Source organism: Panthera uncia (genome assembly GCF_023721935.1).
Source record: "Panthera uncia isolate 11264 chromosome B2 unlocalized genomic scaffold, Puncia_PCG_1.0 HiC_scaffold_24, whole genome shotgun sequence".
NCBI classification, from domain to species: domain Eukaryota; kingdom Metazoa; phylum Chordata; class Mammalia; order Carnivora; family Felidae; genus Panthera; species Panthera uncia.
Window position 1 is genome coordinate 49,292,657 of NW_026057580.1, and position 23,800 is coordinate 49,316,456.

At 35.9% G+C, this 23,800-nt stretch overlaps 1 protein-coding gene across 1 annotated transcript in view; it reads right to left on the bottom strand.

Moving 5' to 3' along the window:
• RNGTT (RNA guanylyltransferase and 5'-phosphatase) overlaps window positions 1-23,800 on the bottom strand; it is a 305,912-nt gene that overhangs the window by 211,491 nt on the left and 70,621 nt on the right. Inside the window, exon 9 of the mRNA XM_049652908.1 lies at window positions 8,692-8,827. Coding sequence (XP_049508865.1) covers window positions 8,692-8,827 — 136 coding nt within the window. The remainder of the gene's footprint in view (window positions 1-8,691; window positions 8,828-23,800) is intronic.

Genomic DNA, 23,800 nt, shown 5'->3' on the forward strand with positions numbered 1-23,800 from the left:
TTTTAATAAAACCCAGTTAAGAAGGGAAAACAAATTTCCTCTTCTAATCAAACTGGAGAATCAGGAACTAGATTTACCATCTTGCCTGAAAAAAACCAAGTAGACAAAATATAGGCAGCAATACCAAAGCACTGGACATCTAACAACAAAGGACAGTAATCTGTAGGACACAATAAATATACTATGTGAGCCCTTACAATTGTCCCAGTTAATTGCCCAAGGGGTTTCCAGGGCTTCAAAGCAGGCAGGGGGATTCCAGGTAAAGCTCAGCAGCCTCCCTGAATTAAAAAAGAAAACAAAGCAAAAAAAACAGAACACGTTGTCCAGGGAGACCAACAGGACTAGAGTTCTCAGGGCAGAGTATAACAGAGACAGACAGAGAGAGAAAAAGACAGAGACAGAGACAGATGCAAAGAAAGAACTACAGATATCCTGACACAGACTTCCATGAATGTTCAACAGAGCATGAATATGAGGAAACTACTCAAGGCTGGGAAAAGAACCACTAAAAAGACTTGGAGGGAACCATACAAGCACTGAGATAAGATGGGGAATAATGCCTGCTGCTAAAAGCCAGATTAATTCACAGGGCCCTGAGGACTCAGAGAAGCATTTTGTCTCAATAGTAAAGAATAACTATCCCTACACCAAACTCTGCTTTAGTCCACCTAACAAATCTTAAAAGCAAGACTCGAAAAGTATAAACCAGTTCCAAGTAAATTACATGCATCCCAGAGCAATGCTCAAAATATTTACAGGAATACAAACATATCAAGCCTCCAACAAGGTAAAATTTTAAATGTCCAGCATCTAGTCAAAAATTGAACAGGTATGCAAGGAGGAAAAAATGTATATATACACACAACCCATCAGGAGGAGAAAAACCAATCAAAAATAGGCCCAAAACTGACAAACATGTCAGAATCAGCAAGCAAGAAAATTAAGACAATTATAATAGTCCATATATTCCAAAAGTTAAGCAGAGATATAGAAGACATAAAAAAGACTCAAAATGAATTTTCAGAGGTGAAAACTACAGTGCCTGAAGTGAAAAATACTATGAATACAACGAATAGCAATTTAGACACTGCAGAAAAAAAGATTAGTAAACTTGAAGACACAGCAAGAGAAACTATCCAAAATAAAACAGAAAAAAGTTTGTTTTTTAATGAAAAGAGCATTGATAACAAAATCTTCAAACAGGTGAAGGATAGAAATAGTGGTAAAAAAATGTTCTACTTTTAATGAAAATTGTAAACCCATAGATAAAGGATGCTCAACAAACCTAAACGTGAAAAAAAAACTGAAGAAAACTACAACAGGGGTGCCTGGGTGGCTCAGTCAGTTAAGTGTCTGACTTAGGCTCAGGTCATGATCTCACGGCTCATGAGTTCAAGCCCCACGTCAGGCTCTGTGCTGACAGAGCAGAGCCTGGAGCCCACTTCAGATTCTGTGTCTCCCTCTCTTCCTCTGCCTTTCCCTCTCTCGCTCCCTCCCTCTCTCTCTCTCAAAAACAAACATTAAAAAAAAAACGCAAAACTAAAAGATACATCAATTTCATATTGCTCAAGAATCTGTTAGAAATTGCTCCATTGTCTTTTGGTATTAAGTATTGCAGTGGAGAAACTTAGACCTTAAATCCTTCAATTGTGGGCCCCACCAAAAAATAAACAAAACAAAACAAAACAAAACACCTGCATGTTTTACTTTCCTATCCTCTGTACTTTTCTGTATTCCATTCCTTTTTACTGAAGATCCCAGGTATCCACCCTTCTACCTATCCATCCAATATTTCCTGAGCCGAAACTACGTATTAGACATAGCTCTAAGTGCTGGAGAAATTAAGCATACAGTCCCTACCTTCAGAGGAGAGTCCCAGAAAGAGAAGAGAATAGTTAAGTAGCTGGGTCCAATGAAGAGTTACAGCTTTAATGATAGATGGCCATATAGAGTGGCCATGTAGCTTATTGTCTATATCAGAATACTTCTGATATATTGCTAACTATACTAAGACAACAAACATAAACCTACACTCTTTCAGCCAAATAAGAAAAGGAATACCAAATACATAGGGAATAAGCCTAACGAGGAGTAGTTATTTCCACCTGAAGAGTAAGAGAAAGGTATGCTAAGACAATTGGGACCCATGAGTTGAACCCTGAAGGACACAGTGGTCATTTCCTAGCAGGACAGTGGATGAGCCAAACTGTATTACAAAGGCATGGAAATGATGGTTTTGAAGCAAATTGTCCAAAGCTCAGTATAGATGGAGGTTATGTTTCAAGGGTTCACAATCAAAGACAATGGCAAAGACACAGGCATGGCCCAGATATAAAGAATATTATGTTTAGCAGTTTGGGTTTCATGCTATGGGCAATGGGGAACCATTGAAGGGTTTTAATGAGAGGAAATAATTAACTGTTCTCTGGAAACCTGTAGACCTCCAAAGCTCATCTCAAAGATAACCCATTCCTTGAAATCCACTCAACTAAGGCCACCTAGGTGACGAAATATTCTGGAATTAGCAGTAATGGTGGCATAATCTTGTGAATATACTAAAGACTACTAAATTATACAGCTTAAAAGGGTGAATTTCATAGTTTGTAAATTATATTTCAAGTTTTAAAAATAAAACTAAATTTTCTTAAATCCTAAGATCAGTTCCTCAGAATGAAGGAAAATGATGGAACGAACCCCAGATACACAGCATACATTAAATGTCAGCTATATACATTTAATTATACATATTCTGTAAATATAGGCACAACAAAATGACTAAAAGAAGATACAACAAAATGTTAAAATGTAACCTCTTCTTAACAGTTGAATTTTTTCTACTTTATGATATACAGACTTTCTAAAATTCTAACAATGAGTATGCATATTCCTTTATAAAACATTAACAGTTGAACAGACATGCCATTTTTCCAAGATTCTTGCTATTAACTTTGGTGATTAACTGCTACATTCTCCTCTTAGCCTCAGTATAAAATTAACTGAATTTCACTGATTGTTTCAAATGAATTAATGCCATACTTCTAAACTCCTATTTTCTGCATTTTGTGGGTCAAAGAACATAATTTAGAGAGCAAAACAAAAGCTTCAATGCTCACATATGACAGCCAGACAATTAGGTAGTTTGAGTTATTCTTGGATTTGGAATTTTACAAAAACAATTTGCAAATGAAAATGTAGAAGAAACAGGAAACTACAGAGGACTGTTTTAATTAACTAACTGGAAAAACAGATATGGCAACTATAATTCTGGTCCAAGTAAATTGACATCATGAATCATAATGCTATTTTAAAACTTCACAAGAGTCTATTATGCAGTTTTCATTTGTCCAAGTTCGGGGTGAAAATAAATAGTATTGCTCAGTTAAATCTTCAGATGGTTAAACATCTAATTTTTAAGCATTATTTCCTACCTGGAATGCCCTCAGCCCATGTCCAACAAAAATCTCTTTCTAAAGAAATCTTTCCATATCAAATGCCAATTCCTCTATAAAACATCCTTCATTCCAAACTAACTAGATATAATTTATTTCTCCTCCAAACCACCACAGGACTTCTGTAAAATACCAGTCAAGTTATTGTTTTATTTGAAGGTCTCCCCTGTCACTACCAATTTTTCTCCACCCCTACCCAGTGCAGTGAAATCTCTCAAGGGCGAGGCCTTCTTTTCAACCCTCTGCACTCGGCACAGCAACTTGAACATGGAAGGCATTTAAAAACATCAGTTCAACAACAAACTATGCTAAACTATGACAAATGTTGTAACTTAAAAGTCTTTTTCTTCCTTTTATTTTATTAATTATAATGCTAAAAAACTCTATTGTAAATGAGAGTAACACAAACAAAACTATTCTTGCTGTTCCCTTGAACTAACTACCAGAGCTGTCACACTGGCTGTGCAGGTTACAAACGGCAAAACTCCAGGGGTACCAGTCATACCATGTGTGTGTACGCATTGCACACACATGCACGTACATATGTTACAAATGTTTGCATATATATACACATGTGTCATTTTATTACAAAATGGCATTTACTGCACACTGTCACAGGAATGAGAATTTACTAGCAGTCCCCCAGAGTAGACAGTATAGATATCTCTTTGTTTTGTGACTCTATTTACTCTGCTCAGTCTCTGCCACTCCATCCAACTATGCTACCCCTCATTCTGCCTTTAGTACCTGCTCATAGTCATCCTCTCAACCTGGACTCCTACCATCACTCATTACCTTGATCTCACTTCCACTGCTCTTCTTCACACAACCTCAACCTCTCACCCTCCTCGATCACATCCCGAACCTTCTCATCACCCCAAACTATACCTCAGAAGTGACTAATTTAGGGGCGCCTGCGTGGCTTAGTCGGTTAAGCATACAACTTCAGCTCAGGTCATGGTCCCGCGGCTTGTGAGTTTGAGCCCTGCGCTGGGCTCTGTGCTGACAGCTCAGAGCCTGGGTCCTACTTTGAATTCTGTGTCTCCCTCTCTCTGCCCCTCCCACACTCACACTGTCTCTCTCCCTCTCCCTCTCTCTCTCTCTCTCTCAAAAATAAAAATTAAAAAATAAAAAAAAAAAGAAGTGACTAGTTCAAACATCCTATTCTCCCATCACAGTCTTCCATTTTCTGGTTTGCACACTCAAATAACTAGCTGGTAAATAAAAACAAACAGCATAGGATGGGGGCCACAAGCATTCAGGTCACTTGGAAAGTGAGATTCCCTCTGTTAAACAAATATATATTTTATGCATGTGATTTTCATCAGGATCATTCTATCATTGAGAATTTAAGTAAACATTCACAAGCCACTCCCTATCATCCCAATAGTGGATAAAAACCAGAAAGAGGAGCAAATTTCATCTTGATTAAGACAAAAAAAAAAAAAAAGCATTCTCGTACAAATTCCAAAGAATTATTAGCCACACATAATTCAACCTGGCTCACAAAAAAGATGCAACATTGAAGAAAGTTTGGAAATTTTTTACACGGAAATAGCATCCCTATAGAAAGGGAGACCTGAAGTTGCAGGAAGTTTTATAAGAAAGATGTAGAGTCCCTTTTTCCTCCAAAGAAAGACAGTGAAGGTGTGGCCAAGTGATAAACCATATAACCAAAAACAGCAGAGAAAGATGAATGGTCTTAAGACAAGCCTACCAGAGATTACTCTGCAGGGAGAAGTATAAGCTCATTGTTGTATAGATTTGCACATGAAGTACAGCCTAACTTCTTAATCAAATAGCGTATTCACCCAAAAGCTAAAGAGAGCAAAATCTAAGCAGCAAACTTCAGAATGGCCAGGAGATTGGGTACACCTGGACTGCCAAACATTAAACTGTATGCTAAAGTCAGAGTATTAAAATCAACCTAAAACTACCACTGAAAGACCAAAATATTAATGGAATGAAAAAACAAATCAAGAAAGAAACAATGATATATAAGGGAATCCACTATACAATAAAAATAATATATCCAATTAAAAAGGAAAAACAGACACAACAATAACAAAAAGGGAAAAATAGATTCACTGAATGGTGTTGAGACAACAGTTTAGACATTTGGAAATAAATAAAATCATACCCTTATCTTATTCCTTCTTTCAAAATGTATTTCAGATATTTCAGATATTCAAATGTATTTAAATATACAAATAATACCATAGAAATACAGGAAGGAAATACTGGTGGGTATTATAACAACTGTAAAGTAAAAATATGAATAAGAAGGAAAATGAGTAAAAATTTCTTAAAATGACACAAAAGGCAAATATTAATTACTAAGATGTTTCGGGTGCCTGGGTGGCTCAGTTGGTTTAGCGTCTGTCTCTTGATTTTAGCTCAGGTCACGATCTCACAGTGGTGGGATCAAGCCCCGTGTCAGGCTCTGCTCTGACAGAGCAGAGAGCATGCTTGGGGTTCTCTCTCCCCTTCCTCTCTCTCTCTCTCTCTCTCTCTCTCCTAAAATAAATAAATATTTTTTAAAAACCCTATTATAGTAGTTTATAATTTTACCAACATAAATTTACCTATATAAATTCAAACTCGTGCCACAGAAAACACCAAAAAGTAAAATACATTTTTTCCAATATCCATGTCAGAAATACCCTAATGGGCAAAAAACTCTTATAAATCAGTAAGAAAAAGGTGAAAACCCAATAGAAAAACATATAAAGGATCTGAGCCAGCAACTCAAAGAAGAAACACAATAACTCATAAAGAATAAACTGTTAAACCTCATTAACAATTCACATAAATGCAAAAAAGAGGTAAACATTTACTTACTATGTCTCAGATACTGTTATCAGCACTTTATAAACTATCCAACTTAATCTTCACAACAGCACCAAAATCTACTATTTTTAGCCTCCCTTCACTACCGATGAAGAAACTGAGTAAATTATTTAAATCCCTCATAAAATAACTGATAAAGCCAGTAAGGCATCATCAGTTAAGCGTTAGGGCTCTTAACCACTATGCTATACTGTCCCATAAAATAAAAAAGAAGTCTTTCCCTCATCCAATTAGAAAATATTCAATTTTCAAAACCCAGCATTTAAGACAACGTACATATCCTTTACAAATGGTTCACAGAACTGTGCATGTGTTTAAACGTTCAGGAAAGAAGGGTACCAGTTACGTCTGTCAATATTTATAATTGGCATGCCACAGCATGGGAACAAGGTATAGCCTACTACCATCCCTTTCTTAGAACCACTACTCCTCCTGCACTCCAAGCGGGAGTGCTGCCATCAAGTGACCAGCCTCCAGTGTCACTCTTCCATGGATACGTAACTCAGGCAGGCCTTTTGAAGTTCTCCCTGGGATTGACATATGGATGTTGGAAGAGAAAGAGTTTTCTTTCTGCTTGCACTATAATGCAATTTGCCTCTCATGTAAAAGAGCCTTCATGCAGAATGAGACCAAACAGACAAGTAAAGCAAAGAAAGAGAAAGAACTTGGCCAGTATCCTTTGAGCCCCCAGATCCAGCCAGAAGCAGGCCAACCTGAAACAATAATTTGTGCCAAAAGAGTTCTTTCTTTCCTCAGTTACTTTAAGTTGGGCTTCAGTGACTTGCAATCAAAAGTTTCTTAATACACATTATAATCTCACCTCTAAGAATCTTAGTTATACAACTGCACAAATGTGAAAGGAAAAAGATACAAGGATATGCATTCAAGTGTCTTACCAAAAAAAAAAAAAAAAAGTCAAAATGCCCACCAAAAGAGGACTGGTTAAATAAATTACAGAAGTGTTTCTTAAACTTGCCTGATTAGAATCACTTGAGCGTTTCCTTTTCTCTTTTTTCTTTTCTTTTTTTTTTTTAACAGTTTATTTATTTTGAGAGAGAGAGAGAGAGTATAGGAGAGGGGAAGAGAAAGAGGGAGAGAGAGAATCTCAAGCAGGCTCCATTCCATCAGCACAGAGCCCGACACAGGGCTCAATCCCTTGAACCACCAGACTATGACCTGAGCCAACATCAAGAGTTGGATGCTTAACTGACCAAGCCACCCAGGCGCCTTTCACTTGCTTGCTTATTGAAAGTACAGATACTCTGGCCCCTGGGAGAGTCTAATTCATTAGGTTGAGGTTGGGCTATTGAGATGGCTCATATTTTTAAAGAGCATCCCCTACAAAATTTTCACAGTCAAGATACTTTGGATACCCCAAATTATAGTGTTTACATATACAATGGTACATCATTCAGACATTTATGTGAGAAAGGTGTCCAAAGCAAATTGCTACATGGGGAAAAAAGACAAATCACAAAAATACATATAATACTTGGTTCTCTTCACACAAAATATGTAGCTATACCTGAGTATATATATTTAACCAGAGCACTCATTTTTAATCAAAGCAGAGGTTCCAACATTATTCAGAATCTTACTGAGTCCCAACTACCCTAAAGGACCTATGTTCTGAGTTGCTATTACTAATAAAAATGTTATATACCACACAAGCAGACATAAGACAACACTGTGGCAAAGAGAAAAGTCTGGAACAATGTTCATCAAAATGGTTAACAGAAGTTACTCCAATGGTAGGTTCAGGTGATTTTTACCAGCTTTTTTCTAATGTTCTATATATACTATTTTAATTTTTATTTACAATGAATAAATATTTTCAGAATTGGTTAGAAGAAAGCTGTTTGTATGGAAGAAAGTTAAAATATTTTTAACCAAGTAATTTTATGGATTATTAAATATAGATTTTCTGAAATGGGAAAATTCTTATTAGCTTTCAAACTTCAAACGTTAAAGTACAGTGGTTGCTTTCAAAGGCATGATTCTCTTTAAAGAGCCAAGGGAAATGTGGTATGTTGTATCACTTAATTAAAATTCAATTTTGACATATAAAATAATAAAATTAGTCTTTTTGAACAAGAATTATTTTTTTTAATCACAAAGAACAAAAAAAAATAGATTTAATTTTGTTCATTTACTCTCAGACTCAAGACAATGGTCAAGTGAAAACAAAGGTAAGAGATAAATGAAATTTAACATCCTAATAAAAACTAGATTTCTTTCTTTACAGGTCAATTATACCTCAATTAAAAAAAAAAAACTAAAAAAGAACTAGATTGTAAGTTTCCTATTGGATTAATAAAAATACAATTTGCAAGAGAAAGAAAAAAACAATGTTTAATTTAAAAAACAACAAGAACAACAATATATGACTTACCCCATCCAAGAGAGTATTTGATAAATGTATACGGAGATCTTTACGAAATGGAAATTCCAGATTTGAAACATGAAACACCGAATTATCTCTATCAATCATAAAAACTTCATTTGTGCCATCGATCAACATCATATACCTGTGAATGAAACATTAAAAAAGTAATATTGGTGCGCCTGGGTGGCTCAGTCAGTTAAGCGTCTGACTTCAGCTCAGGTCATGATCTCACAGTCCGTGAGTTCAAGTCCCACGTCGGGCTCTGTGGTGACAGCTCAGAGCCTGGAGCCTGCTTCGGATTCTGTGTCTCCCTCTCGCTCTCTGCCCCTCCCCCACTCATGCTCTGTCTCTCTCACTCTCAAAAATGAATAAATGTTAAAAAAACAAAATTTTTTTTAATAAAAAAAAAGTAATATCAACAGTGCAATTCTAGCATAGGGTCGTAAGAAATAACAGTTTTTTCCTTAGACTTACAATAGTTGCATAGAATAACGTTCACTAGATCCCCCCACCTCCTGGCCCCAACCATTATCATTCGGATTAAACTTTTAAAATATTTTTTTCTATAAAAACACCCATTTTTTTTTTTTTGGAGACAATGTGATGTCAAAGGGCAACCTTATGTCCCATCTTAAGAAAGAATGGTTCTCTAACTTTTATTAGATCTTAAACATCAAAGTTTACAAAACACACATACATCTATATGTAACTACTGCATTTTCTTAGCCCAACAATTCTATGAATTAGTTATTACTCTCTCCACTTTGCACTAGGGAAAAAGAGGAAACAAGTGATTTGCAAATGGCTGGGCCTCAAACTATCCAGTGTTCTTCTCCTACACTTCAGTTAGCAAAACAGCTAACCTTTCTCTTTGAATCAAGATTATGATATAGCCAGATATCATCATTTCAGGTACAATTCTCATTCATTTCTATAAAATTAAAGTTTTAAATATATTAAACATTAAACAAAATATCTTAAACATTTTCAACATTCCTAAGGATTTTTAATCAGTCCTTATCTTCTTAGAGCCAATCAATTTATGGGGCAATTTCTATACTTCAAAATTCATCATTCCTCAAATGGTCAAGTTACCATCACTGCTCCCCCATCAGTGGATCATCAAGAACGAAACTGTACTTCACACCATATATAAAAATAAAGTCCAAATGGATTCAAGTTGAGAAAATCACAGATGGATAGGCTGTGCTACCAAATGAATATGGCAATATGTGGGATGAAAATGAAGATGATATCCAGGTCCCAAAATCGCCAAAGGAGAAAAAGTTGACAGAAATAAGAAAGAAAGTTAAAAGGCATAAGGCTCAAAAGAACGGAATTTTATTTTACTAAGTTGTTCTTGCTGGCTGTTAATTAAAAGAGTGTAAGAGTAATAGTCTGGATATACTACTGAGAATGAAGAATGCTGACCCACCTGCCCAACCTCCTGCCCAAAAGATATGTCAGAAAAAAGAAGCAACAACTGAAAGATGGAGCTCAATCAAGTTAAGGCCAGTGGGTAGAAGAAACATTAAAGGAAACCTTAAATGAAGAGATGGAAGGTAAAATAACAGAAGTTAATATAACAGAGGATAATTTGTTTCCCATAAACAAATGTTCTAAAGAGCAAATATACATGTTTAGGAGAGGAGAGGAGAAATGGGAGAGCTGATTAAGGTAAAAGAAGTGTGTAACAAACAGGTTGAAAAGCAGCAAGGATGATGAAAAGAGCTTACATTTGGAGACTAAATTGGAAGCATGCTGTTACTAGTGTTTTCAAAATAATTAGTCCCAGCAGGCCCCCGGAGAGAAGGTGGAGAGCTCAGGCCCTTGCTACATATTGAAACAGCTGTAGCCCTCGCAGGTATGGGTTGTGGACAGTCAGGTTACACTAGGAAAAATAAAATCAGCCTCAGTCTGGAATGACTCTGAGAGGCTTCTAAACCAACTACCAGGCCAGCAGGGTGGCAGACAACAGAAATACTTTGTTACCAAAGCACTCCTGCACATGCTTTTCAAAAGCAGCAATTCCTGGTTGATAGGGAAAATCTAGATTCCTTGGAAGAAGTCAGCCTTGCCCTGGATTATGTTTCAAAGAAAATTTACATCACCATAAGGAAAGGTCAAATAAAAAGCAACTGTGATATCTTCTGCAAAAATGGTACTGAAGATATAATCCATCACGTTGTTCAAGGACTTAGGCCAGCACTTTGCAAAGCTTAATATTTGCTTTAAAATGTATTTCGTGGCAAAATGAATTAGTGAAACAATATATCTTTCTCCTAGAAAGTCAAGATATTAGGATGTCAAGGTGTTAGGAATATTTAGTTATGAGAAAACATAAAAAGTCTCCTTATTAAAAAAAAGAAAAAAAAAGAAGTCTCTTTATTCCAATAAAAAGGAAAAAAAGGCATCCAAAATGGTAAGGAAGAAGTGAAACTTTCACTATTTACAGATTACCTGATATTTAGAAAACCCTAAAGATTCCACCAAAAAACTACTAGAACTGATAAGTGAATTAAGTAAAGTCACAGGATACAAAAACCAACGTACCAAAATCTGTTGCATTTCTATATACTAATAGGGAAGCAACAGAAAGAGAAATTAAGAAAGCAATCCTGTTTACAATTGCACCAAAAATAATAAAATATCTAGGAATAAACTTAACCAAGGAGATGAAAGACTTGTACTCTGTAATCTATAAAACACTGATGAAAGAAATCAAAGTTGACACAAATAAACAGATATTCCATGCTTATGGACTGGAAGAAAAAATATTGTTAAAATGTCCATACTACCTAAAGCAATCTACAGATGTAATCCAATCCCCATTAAAATACCAATAGCATTTTTCACAAAACTAGAACAAATAATCCTAAAATGTTTGTGGAACCACAAGAGACCTCAAATAGTGAAAACAATCTTGACAAAGAAAAAACAAAGCTAGATGTATCACAATTCCAGACTTTGAGTCATAGTACAAAGCTGGGGTATTTAAAACAGTATGGTACTGGGACACACACACACACACACACACACACACAAGACACACATAAATCAATGGAACAGACAGAAAGCTAAGAAACAAACCCATGAATATATGTTCAATTCATCTTCAACAAAAGAGTTAATATAATGTGATGGGAAACAGTCTCTTCAACAAATGGTATGGGGAAAACTGGACAGCTACATGGAAAAGAATGAAACTGGGCCATTTTCTTACACCATACACAAAAATAAATTCAAAATGGGTTAAAGACCTAAATGTGAGACAGGAAACCATCAAAATCCTAGAAGAGAGCACAGGCAGCAATTTCTTTGACATTGGCCACAGCAACATTTTTCTAAATAGGTCTCTTTAGACAAGGGAAACAAAAGCAAAATTAACTATTGGAACTATATCAAAATAAAAAGCTTCTGCACAGCGAAGGAAACAATCAACAAAACCAAAAAGGCAATCTTTGGAATGGGAGAAATTTGCAAATGACATATCTGATAAAGGGTTAATATCCAAAATCTATAAAGAACTTATACAACTCAAAATCTAAACACACACACACACACACACACACACACACACACACAAATAATCCAACTAAAAAATGGGCAGAAGACTTGAACAGACACTTCTCCAAAGAAGACATACAGATCACCAACAGACACATGAAAAGATGCTCAACATCACTCATCATCAGGGAAATACAAATCAAAACTACCATGAACTATCACCTCACACCTGTCAGAATGACTAAAATCAAAAACACAAGAAAGAAGTGTTGGTGAGGATGTAGAAAAAGGAACCCCCTTGCACTGTTGGTAGGAATGCAACAATGCAGCCAGTATGGAAAACAGTATGGAGTTTCCTCAAAAAAAAATCAAAAACAGAATTACTCAATAATCCAGCAATTGCACTACTGTGGATTTACCCTAGGAATATGAAAATACTAATCCACTGTACCCCGTTGTTTATTGCAGCACTATTTACAATAGCCAAATTATGGAGGCAGCCCAAGAGTCCATTGATACATGAATGGATAAAGATGTGGTATACACATACAATGGAATATCACTCAGCCATAAAAAAGAATGAAATCTTGCCATCTGCAACAACATGAATGGAGGCAGAAAGTATATACTGCTAAAACAACATAAGTCAGTCAGAGAAAGACAAATATCATAATTTCACTTATATGTGGAATTTAAGAAACAAACAAAGAGAAACCAAGAAGCAGACTCTTAACTATAGAGAATAAGTTGATGGTTACCAGAAGAGAGGAGGGAAGGGGGATGAATGGAATAGGTAAAGGGGATTAAAGAGTACACTTATCATGATGAGCACTGGGTGATGAATAGAATTGTAGAAGCACTATATTGTACACCTGAAACTAATATAACACTTTATGTTAACTATACTGGAATCAAAATTAGAAACTTAAAAAAAAAAAAGAGTCTGTTTATCTTATTTATCCCATTATCCTTAAAACTTAATCCTGATATCTGTTAGTATTCAGCAGAATTAGTGGTCTACAGTCACAATTTGAGAATGGCTAAATTATGCTAATAAATTTTAAAATTCACAAAAAAGAGGTGGTTTTCCTCTTCTGTTCATATGATGACAAAAATTACATTTCCCTTTTCACTGGCTGCTCAGAAGCTCAGAATTAAATATAATGTTGAAATAGAATAAATATTCAATCCCAGGGTGCTGGCATATTTTTTTTCCTGTCATAATTATTTTCTATTCATCCATACTTTAACACATATATATAAGAGATATATAGATATAGATATAGATATCTTACTACCAGACCTTTCTACTTCAAGTAGAATATTAAAAGAAAATACCGTCTATGTACACTTATTGTAAATAGATTTAAAAGATCAAGGAAAAAGGCTTTAGAAGATAGAATTCAATATAAAGGATTGCTCATGGGAAACAAGCTTGCATCTGCAGAGAGATACCAGAGAAATTATTTAGCAGTTGGTATTCAGGGATTCTTCTGCACATATAAATTTTCAGGCTTTGGAACAAAAGTTTCTGGGGTATGATTTTTTTGGTTTGAATTCCAGTCATTCCAAATCATGTGTTCTTTTGTTATGTGATATCTCTGAAAAATAAGGAGCTTGTTCATGTTAGGGAGGAAAGATAAAGAATATAAAAATATTCCACATGACTCCAAAGTCTCTGAAAGCAGCCAGATTCTTTAATAATAATTAAAAAAAAATTTTTTTTTAAAAAAAAGCCACTATCCCATATACTGTTATATGCTGGCAAGACACTAAACAAATAACCCAAGCATAGTTAAGTGTTGAAAAGGTAAAGTACACAGCACTACAGAAGCATACAAAAGGTGGGACCTGTCAGAGCATGGGGGTGGGGAAATACATCCCAGAGGGATTCTCATGGAGCTGATCACAGCACGTTATCATCACTTACTGAGCAATGACCATGCACAGAGCAAGGAGCAATGTTCAGAGTGCTTGACATTAACACATTTAAGCCTTACAGCAATCCTACCATGTAGGTAAAATTATTATCCCCATTTTCCAGATGAGGAAGCTGAAACACATATTAAGTAACTTGCTCAAAGTCATAAAGCCGGCCAAAAAGCAAAGCTGATATTAAAACCTAGACAATAGCCTGTCTCTACAACCTCTATAGTGTACTGCCTCTGGCATGCATTATGCAGGAGTTAGCCAAGCAACTATGGAATGGGAGGGTAAAGGAAAGGGAGGTAGGAGTGCTGACAGAGTTTGGCACACAGTCTACCAGGTGCAATATCTTTGAGACAAAAACGAATTTGCATGTTCTGGCAATTAAAAAAATTTCAGAATACTAAGCATAAAGAGAAAAAGAGGAAATGGCATGGCTTGAGGCTAGAGAAGTAGTTCCAAACTTAGGAATTAATGAAAATCTTTTTTTCACTTTATTACTAGAAAATGGAAAATTCCTTCTAGGAGACAAACAGAAACTATATGGGTAATTCAAACACAGGAGATTTAATAGAGGAAACTGGTTATATAGATATTGAAATGCTGAAAAGGTAAAAGGGGAAGGCTAAGGGAATCAAGAGATTAGTAACTGCAGGAAGCACTACCACCAAAGGGCTGGGGGAACAAAATGAAAGAAGTGCATCATGAGAAGCTAGGAACCTGGAGGAAGGGCAGTATGAGGCTATGCCTGAAAGAGGGTGAGGAGGTCCATGGAGCTAGGTGTTCAAACCTCGAAGGAGTAGGCACCACATAGCTGATACCTTGGCCTCTAAGGAGAAGAGCCCTGCAGCTCAAGTTTGAAACTCTATGGAAGAGGCACACAAAAGAGGCTGCTCAAACTGCTAAGGGGACACAGCCCAGTGGGTGAGGAAGAGATGCAAGTGGCACTCCATCTATCTAGAATGTACCACCCAGAAGCTGGTACCTGTGAGAGGGAGCAGCAGGGCTGGTGCTGGGAGTATCAAAAGAAGCTGGAGAATGAAGTGATAGTTATGTTTGGCTGCTGGAGGTACAAAGAAACTAGAAACAAGCAAAGTCCTTTCTCTTATCTCCCAAATTCCTGCCAGGGCTCCTACTGTTAAAATCCAACAAGAAGTGAGCTGGCAAGGGGGTCTGAGAAATGTAGTTTGCAGAGTCCCAGTCTCCCACTATGATTTAAAAAGTGGACTAAAGCTGAAAAATAATAAGTAAATAAAAGGCAGACCACCGAAAGGCTTTTAGCAAAATTACAGCATAATCTGATTTGCATTTTTTAAAGTTCACCCCCACATAATGTGTTGGAACCAATCTGTAGACCAGAGATATTATGAAGCTTCTGTTGTATACCAAGTGGGACTACAGTAGCAAGGATTACTCAGAGGTAAATGGATAAACTCAAGACATTTAAGAGGCAGATTAACAGGACAATATGCTATGGGTTAGATATGGGAGTGAGGAAATAGGAGAAGTCAAGGATGACTACCTAGCTTCCAGCATGAATAACTGGGTATACTTTAGTTACTGAGCCATGGAGCATTTAAGGAGGCTAACTATTTGATTTAGCTTGGCAGAAGTGACAGATCCCGTTTTAAATATGGATACAGAAATTTTTGTTTTCACACTGAAAACCAAAAGGCTTTTCCTCGCAACCAGGTTAGAAATAGGCTCAGGTTCTAAACTAGACAATCAAATGTTCCCTTCATAAAAATTTTAAGTTCAATGAGTAACAGAGAGGCACAGGAATAGCTCAAAAATTATTCACAGCAACAGCAGAGTCACTGTCAACAAATGCCAATGGTGGCTTCCTCCTCAAAGTGTTCCTGTGTCTGACCTTGCTCAGGTCCTTGAGGCCTGCCTGCCCTTGATTCATACCCACTTTCCCAGACTGGTTCTCCTGAGAGCCTTCCAATTTATTCCTTTGCTGAAATTAGCCAAAGTCAGTTTCTACTGCTTACTGTCAATATAATGCTAATGGATATACTGGTTGCTTTTTTTTTCTTTTTTTGCCCACTGTATAACAGGTGGATTCACGTACTGTAAATGTGCCTATGATGTAACCTCACTGGTCCCCCAACCTACCCTTAATACCAGGGGTTACATGATCCTAGCTCTTTACATAATAATTTCATATGAAGATTCATGCCATCTATTTCCTGTCCTTCAACAGAGACAAGTGTGTAACGTTAAGCCCAGAGTTTACTTTCCCTTTGTATCTTTTCTCTCCTAAGAGTATACAGCCAAACCTCTACTGTTTCTATACCAGCTACATTTCCTCTCATCTCTATTACCAATAGAATTGCACCCAAGTCCCTGAAACCTAATTCTCAAAGTTCTAAAAGTACACAGAAATAAATTCAGGTATACTAAAGTTTCTTACAAATTAAATTCAGTTTAGAGACACTTCCCTAGATACAATTATAAACCTTAAGAGCAGGTGACCAGACTCTGCCCCCTACCTACCAACACTTGTCACACCCTGTTCTACAAACAATGCAAAACAGCTGACCTGATAGGCCAAACACCTGCTTTCTTCCTTCCCAATGGGGGGCTTTGCACACTTTGCCTTTTTCTCTTACTAGCTCACTACTCAGTAAATTTTATCTACTGTAATCACTTTTACAAAGTGCATCCATGTCTCCTTTAACCCAGTTTTTTTTTCCTGTTTCTTTCAACTCCTAAAAAAAAATGTTACATATATTTTACCAAAAACTTTCTCAAATAGAAAGACATTTTCCTCCTTCTTATCTCATTCACTTAGTTCCATTAATGAGCCTAAGAACACTCTGATCAAGGCTAGTGACATATCGATATCAAGCAAAACTGAAAGTCCTAAAAGACTTTCATCCACCTACACAAAATAATCAGTGTCACAGAGTCGCCTTCACAATCTCCATAATACTCTCACTCTCTTCCTTATCCTGTAAAAGCAAATCAGTATTCCCCAATAGAATTTTTAAACTAGTCAAAATAGTGTTTTTTATAAACTTCCTACAATTGTTACAATTATAGTTTGGTTAGTTACCAGTGTTGGAATAGTACCTTCTGTCATTTTTCAAAGCTGACATATAGAGTAAGTAATATAGGTACCTTAGGAATTAAGCAAGCTCTATAGCCTAAGTTAGGAATCCAAACACCATTTAAACTAGAATTCTATGGAAACACAGCCTAAAGTCTACCAAAATAAGTTCAGGAATCTTAGAGAAAGACTTCTGGTAAGTTTAGGAATCACTGTTTGCATTACTTTCACAAAAGGAACAATAATTGATGATAGAACAAGGTAATCCTACACATGAACTTTACTTTTTTTTTTTTTAATTTTTTTTTTTTTTAACGTTTATTTATTTTTGAGACAGAGAGAGACAGAGCATGAACAGGGGAGGGGCAGAGACAGAGGGCGACACAGAATCTGAAACAGGCTCCAGGCTCTGAGCTGTCAGCACAGAGCCCGACGTGGGGCTCGAATTCACGGACCGTGAGATCGTGACATGGGCTGAAGTCAGATGCATAACCGACCAAGCCACCCAGGCGCCCCTGAACTTTACTTTTAAACTAATTGCTATTTACCTGTTTATGTGACAAAAATAACATTTCAACCCCCGAAAGAAAAACTATTTAAAAGACAAGTAGAGCTTTCCCTTATTTCATCTTCCAGAAACTCAAAGAATTCACATGAAGGTCATTCTATTTTCACACTAACAGAGAGAACACACACACATATACAGTAATACCACCACCACCACCACCACCTGACCTTTTTAAAATTTTTGAATGCTGCTAACAATCACTGAAATGAAGATACAATTCTAACATATTCTCTTCATCAAAAACTACCAAAATTCTCATTCAGCATTATAAAAGATTCCAACCCAACAAGCAATTTGATTTTGATTTACTGATTCTATAAGCACAGAAGTCTTCTTCAAAAAGATCAGCTCTTTTTTTAAGACATTAGGGAAAAATTAAGCAAATCTGAGTAAAGTATGGACTTTAGTTAATAAAAAAAGGATTAGCTCTTTTTTAATCCTCATATCACATCAATTTAAGGTCATGAAACAGATGTGATTAAGGTTTTATGGTCTTAAAGTCACTTTAAGCCCTCAGCTTCATTCTATTAAGTGATCACTTACATACACACAACAGTAATTAAACAGACAACATGTATTATTTAATTTTAAATTGCAAAGCCCATTCACTTCCCCACCAATTTAATTGTCAAATCTGTCTAACCAGCCTTTGATCTTAGAATGTTGATTGGATATTAAATGGCAAGCCAACAGCATGCCACTGAACATTTAGACAACTCACCAACATGTAAATATCTTCTACCTAAGCACAGCCATCTTTATTTTATGTTGTTTACACAGCAAATTTTCTTTTTTTTTTTAATATATGAAATTTATTGTCAGATTGGTTTCCATACAACACCCAGTGCTCATCCCAAAAGGTGCCCTCCTCAGTACCCATCACCCACCCTCCCCTCCCTCCCACCCCCCATCAGCCCTCAGTTTGTTCTTAGTTTTTAAGAGTCTCTTATACTTTGGCTCTCTCCCACTCTAACCTCTTTTTTTTTTTCCTTCCCCTCCCCCATGGGTTCCTGTTAAGTTTCTCCGGATCCACATAAGAATGAACACATATGGTATCTGTCTTTCTCTGTATGGCTTATTTCACTTAGCATCACACTCTCCAGTTCCATCCACGTTGCTACAAAGGGCCATATTTCATTCTTTCTCATTGCCATGTAGTACTCCATTGTGTATGTAAACCACAATTTCTTTATCCATTCATCAGTTGATGGACATTTAGGATCTTTCCATAATTTGGCTATTGTTGAGAGTTACACAGCAAATTTTCTACTACGTCTCTTCATCTACTTTTTTTTGTTTAAGCTTGGTACTTGGTAAAACAGTCTATGGAAAAATCATCAGTCAAACAACTCTTTTATTTCAATTTAGGTAATTCATCGCAAGCAAATCTTGAAGACCTAGGGGTATCTACCATCAAAAAAAAAAAAAAAAATCACAAATTCTCAAAGCTTTCTCATTACAGTATGTGTGCTTATTTCTATTAATAGGTATTAATAATTTGCAAATATAGATGTTTCAAGACACCCCCTTCAACCAGCAAGATTTAGAGTATTGTTCAAAGCTTAAAAATCAACACTATAAAAGTTTAGCAAGGCATAGGGCCCATGTCAGTTTCTAAATTCCTCCCTCCATTCCACAGAATTACTGATACATAATACAAATAATCAAGTGTGTAATAAGATATAGCGCAAATTTGTTCCAAACCACCCAACAATTAAAAAATAACTTAATCTGCTTACTTTCTTTACATGTGTCAATGGTACAAATGCTATCATTATGGTCTTTGGAAAGCCTATAATACCAGACTCAATAGTGCTTGCTATCTAGATCCCTAAAGAAACAGGCAGGCAGATTAGAACCAAAAATCTCATCAAATATTATGAAATGATTCTAATGGTCCAACTCCTAAGTATGTACTTTAACTTCAGAATTGCAACTTCTTTATCCCTTTCTCATTTTGCCATCCTCTACTGCTCAAAAATTTGTGCATGCCTGTTTCTAAGCCTATATATTGTAATAGTACACCATCTTATTCCAAAATACATATCTTCAAACTCTTACTCAAAACTCCCTTCCATGAACTCTCTCATACCAAAAACAGACCCTATCCAAATCACTCTATCACTCCCAAGTTTTCTGAAAATTATAATTCTATTATGTACAACAAATAATCGCCTCTGGTAGAAGAAAAGCATACAGGAAGAAAGTACGATCCTTAAAATCCATTTTAAGGAGTTTCAGCTTTACTTTGTAGTTGATCATATTTATAGCTGAAATGAAAAAAAAACATTAAAAAAATGATATACTCTAAATTTATTTGCCAACTTTAGAGTTAAAGGTATTTGTACTATATACCATTAATTATATGTGAATATATAGTAAATAAGGTTGAAGATATCTAAGGCAAGATAGAAGGCATCAACAAAGAAAAACACATGGAATGGGGTGCCTGGGGGGCTCAGTCAGCTGAGTGTTCAATTCTTTATTTCAGCTCAAATCATGAGCCCAGGGATGTGGATCAAGTCCTACATCAGGCACCACGCTGAGCGGGAGCCTCCTTAAGATATTCTCTTTCTCTCTCCCTCTCTCTAAAATAAAATTTTAAAAATTAAAAAAAGAAAGATACATGGAAGTCTACAATGGTAGTTAAGAACATGTATCCCAGACACTCTTCTTAGGTCTGTGATTCTGCACAAATCACTTGACTGCTCTGAGACTCAATTTCCTGGTCAAAAGTCTTCACCTCTCAGGGTACTTGAAAGAATTAAATAAGGTAGTCATCAAGATAAAAAGCTTCTGCACATTGAAGGAAACAATCAACAAAACTAAAAGGCAACCTACTGAATGGGAGAAGATATTTGCAAATGACATATAGGATAAAGGGTTGGTATCCAAAATCTATAAAGAATTTATCAAACTCAACACCAAAAAAAACCAAATAATCCAGTCATGACATGGGCAGAAGACATGAATAGACACTTTTCCAAAGAAGACATCCAGATGGCTAACAGACACATGAAAAGATGCTCAACATTGCTCATCATCAAGGAAATACAAATCAAAACCACAATGAGATACCACCACATACCTGTGAGAATGGCTAAAATGAACAACTCAGGAAAAAAACAGGATGTTGGCAAGGATGCAGAGAAAGGGGAATACTTTTGCACTGTTGGTGGGAATGCAAACTGGCACAGCCGCTCTGGAAAACAATATGGAGGTTCCTCAAAAAATTAAAAATAGAACTACCCTACAACCCAGCAATTGCACTACTAGGTACTTATCCAAAGGATACAAAAATGCTGATTTGGTGCACATGCACCTCAATGTTTATAGCAGTGTTGTCAACAATAGCCAACTTATGGAAAGAACCGAAATGTCCATCAACTGATGAATGGATATAGAAGATGTGATGTATATACACAATGGAATACTATTCTGTGATCAAAAAGAATGAATTCTTGCCATCTGTAACAACATGGATGGAGCTAGAGTATATTACGCTAAGCAAAATAAGTCAGAGAAAAACAAATATATGATTTCACTCATATGTGGAATTTAAGAAACACAACAGATGAACACAGGGGAAGGGAAGGAAAAATAAGATAAAAACAGAGGGAGGCAAACCATAAGAGACTCTTAAATACAGAGAACTGAGGGTTGCTGGAGGGGAGGCGGGTGAGGAGATGAGCTAAATGGGGGATGGGCATTAAGAAGGGCACTTGTTGCGATGAGCACTGGGTGCTATTTAAGTGATGATGAATCACTGGGTTCTATCCCTGAAACCATTACTACAATGTATGTTAACTAATTTGAATTTAAATAATTTTTTAAAAAATAATTAAATGAGGTAGTACACCCATGTTCATTTCATAACAGCACTACTCACAACAAACAACTAAATTGTGTAAGCAACCCAAGTGTCCACTGACAGATGAATGGGTAAGAAAATGTGGTACACAGTGGACTATTATTTACCATTTAAAAAGGAAATTCTGACGTGGCACAACACAGATGAACTTTAAGGACATTGTGCTAATGATATAAGTCAATCACAAAAAGACAAGATATTGTATGGCTCCACTTATATAAGGTACCTAGAATGATAAAAGTCAGACAGAAAGTAGAATGGTGGTTACTAGGGGCTCGGAGAAGAAGGGAATGGAAACTATCATTTAATGGATATAGTGTTTTAGTTTTGCATGATGAAAAGAGTTCTGAAGAGGAAAGCTAGTTGACATTTGTGTACATTATGAATGTATTTAATATCACTGACCTTAAAAATGGTTAAGATGGTAAATTTCATGTTATATATATTGTACCACAATAAAAATAATAGAAAGAGAGAAGGAATTAAGCAAGTTACTACATGAAGGGTTCAAAAAGTACCCAGTACATGGTAATAAAATGTCAGCTATTATTATATTGTGTCCAAGGCACATAGCAGTAGTTCATCAAAGCTGGATATCATTCTTATTAATACTACAACTAGTATTTTACACAATCCAAAAAAGAGTTTAGGTTACTGACAAAACAAACTCCGGATAAGACAGAAAGGATCCGTGTTAAAACTCTGTAGACAGGAAAAAAGACGATCCTTCTAATGAGAGAAGAAAAAGAGATAAATGCACACATTTTGAAATGTAGAAAAACAAACCATAGATTACCCACAGCCCACAAACTCAAGCTTGTTAAGTATATTTACACAAAAGTAGACAGCAACTACAGTAGTTACTTAATTCATTTATCCATGAATAGGTGTCATCCAAGTAAGTTCTGTAAAATCAGAAGCTGTACTACTTGAGCGAGCAATGACTCAAAACAGAACTCAAATTAAAAAACAAATCAGGTGGATTTCTCAATCTGTCAAGAAACTTGTTTTCTAAACACTAGAATGATAAAAACAAAACTGAGCCTAAAATATTCCAGTGTATTGCAACAGTTTCGTAAGATTTACTAACAAGAATGGTACATATAAATATACAATAACTCCAAAAGCTATTGTATATAACAGAAAATTATGTTTTAATCCCACAATCTAAAATAAAATGAGTGACAGCATAAACTAAATTATAATTAAACTTACCTAAGTTGATATTTCCCTTACCAACACCCTCCCCCCCACAAAAAAAAACGTAATTATCATAAAATAAGGGACTGATAAAGTCCCCTCCTATGTACAAGTTTACAAAATCAACTAATTAGCAGAGTTAAGGTAAATCTAACAAGTAGAATATCAAAGCATGCCTTTCAACCAGTGAACAGAACAGTCAAATCTGGACTGAATTTATTTGCTACCTGCAACATGCATCTTGCTAATTGCCACTTCAGTGGACTAGAGTATGCTCTCTCTTCCTTTCCACCAATCTACAAAGAATTAGAAAATCAGGAATCTTAAAGGAGTAGAAGAGTTCTCACACAGTCCCACTTCACCCAAGTAGCAGGTGCACATACGTGAGCACACGTACACATTTACCTCACTTCCAGCCCTGCAACAAACCTAACACCACATAAGGCACAAGAAAAGCCAGGCTAGATTTAAATGCAAGTACACAGACACTACCAAAGACACAAAATCTAGTCATATTACCTCCTCCAGTTCTTACAAGTCTGAAAATAAAGTATGCATTAATAGTCACTTTGCATAAACAGAAACTTATGATTTACCCTCCTATAGGAAGAAGCTTCTACCTCAAAAACTAGATTTGAATATAGATATTTTTAATGCCTTCTAAGTTCACTTAAATTTGTTTCTCAATGGTTACCTAAAGTCCAAAATGTAAGCACTCCAAAACAGTAAGTGGACACAGACATAGTTGAAAAAATTCTAGTTCTTCAAATCCTCAAAAGCAATACAGTTAGAAGACAATCTTATGATACATTTTAAAAATTCAAGATGAATCAAGTTGGCTATTCATTAAAAATGAGTTGCCATTTAATTAGGTGGAAAGGAAGATTTCTCCTGGTTTTTAAATATTTCCTACACAAAGAAATATGGCTTTTTTGCCACATTAAAAAAAATAAAAGCACGGGGCACCTGGGTGGCTCAGTCAGTTAGG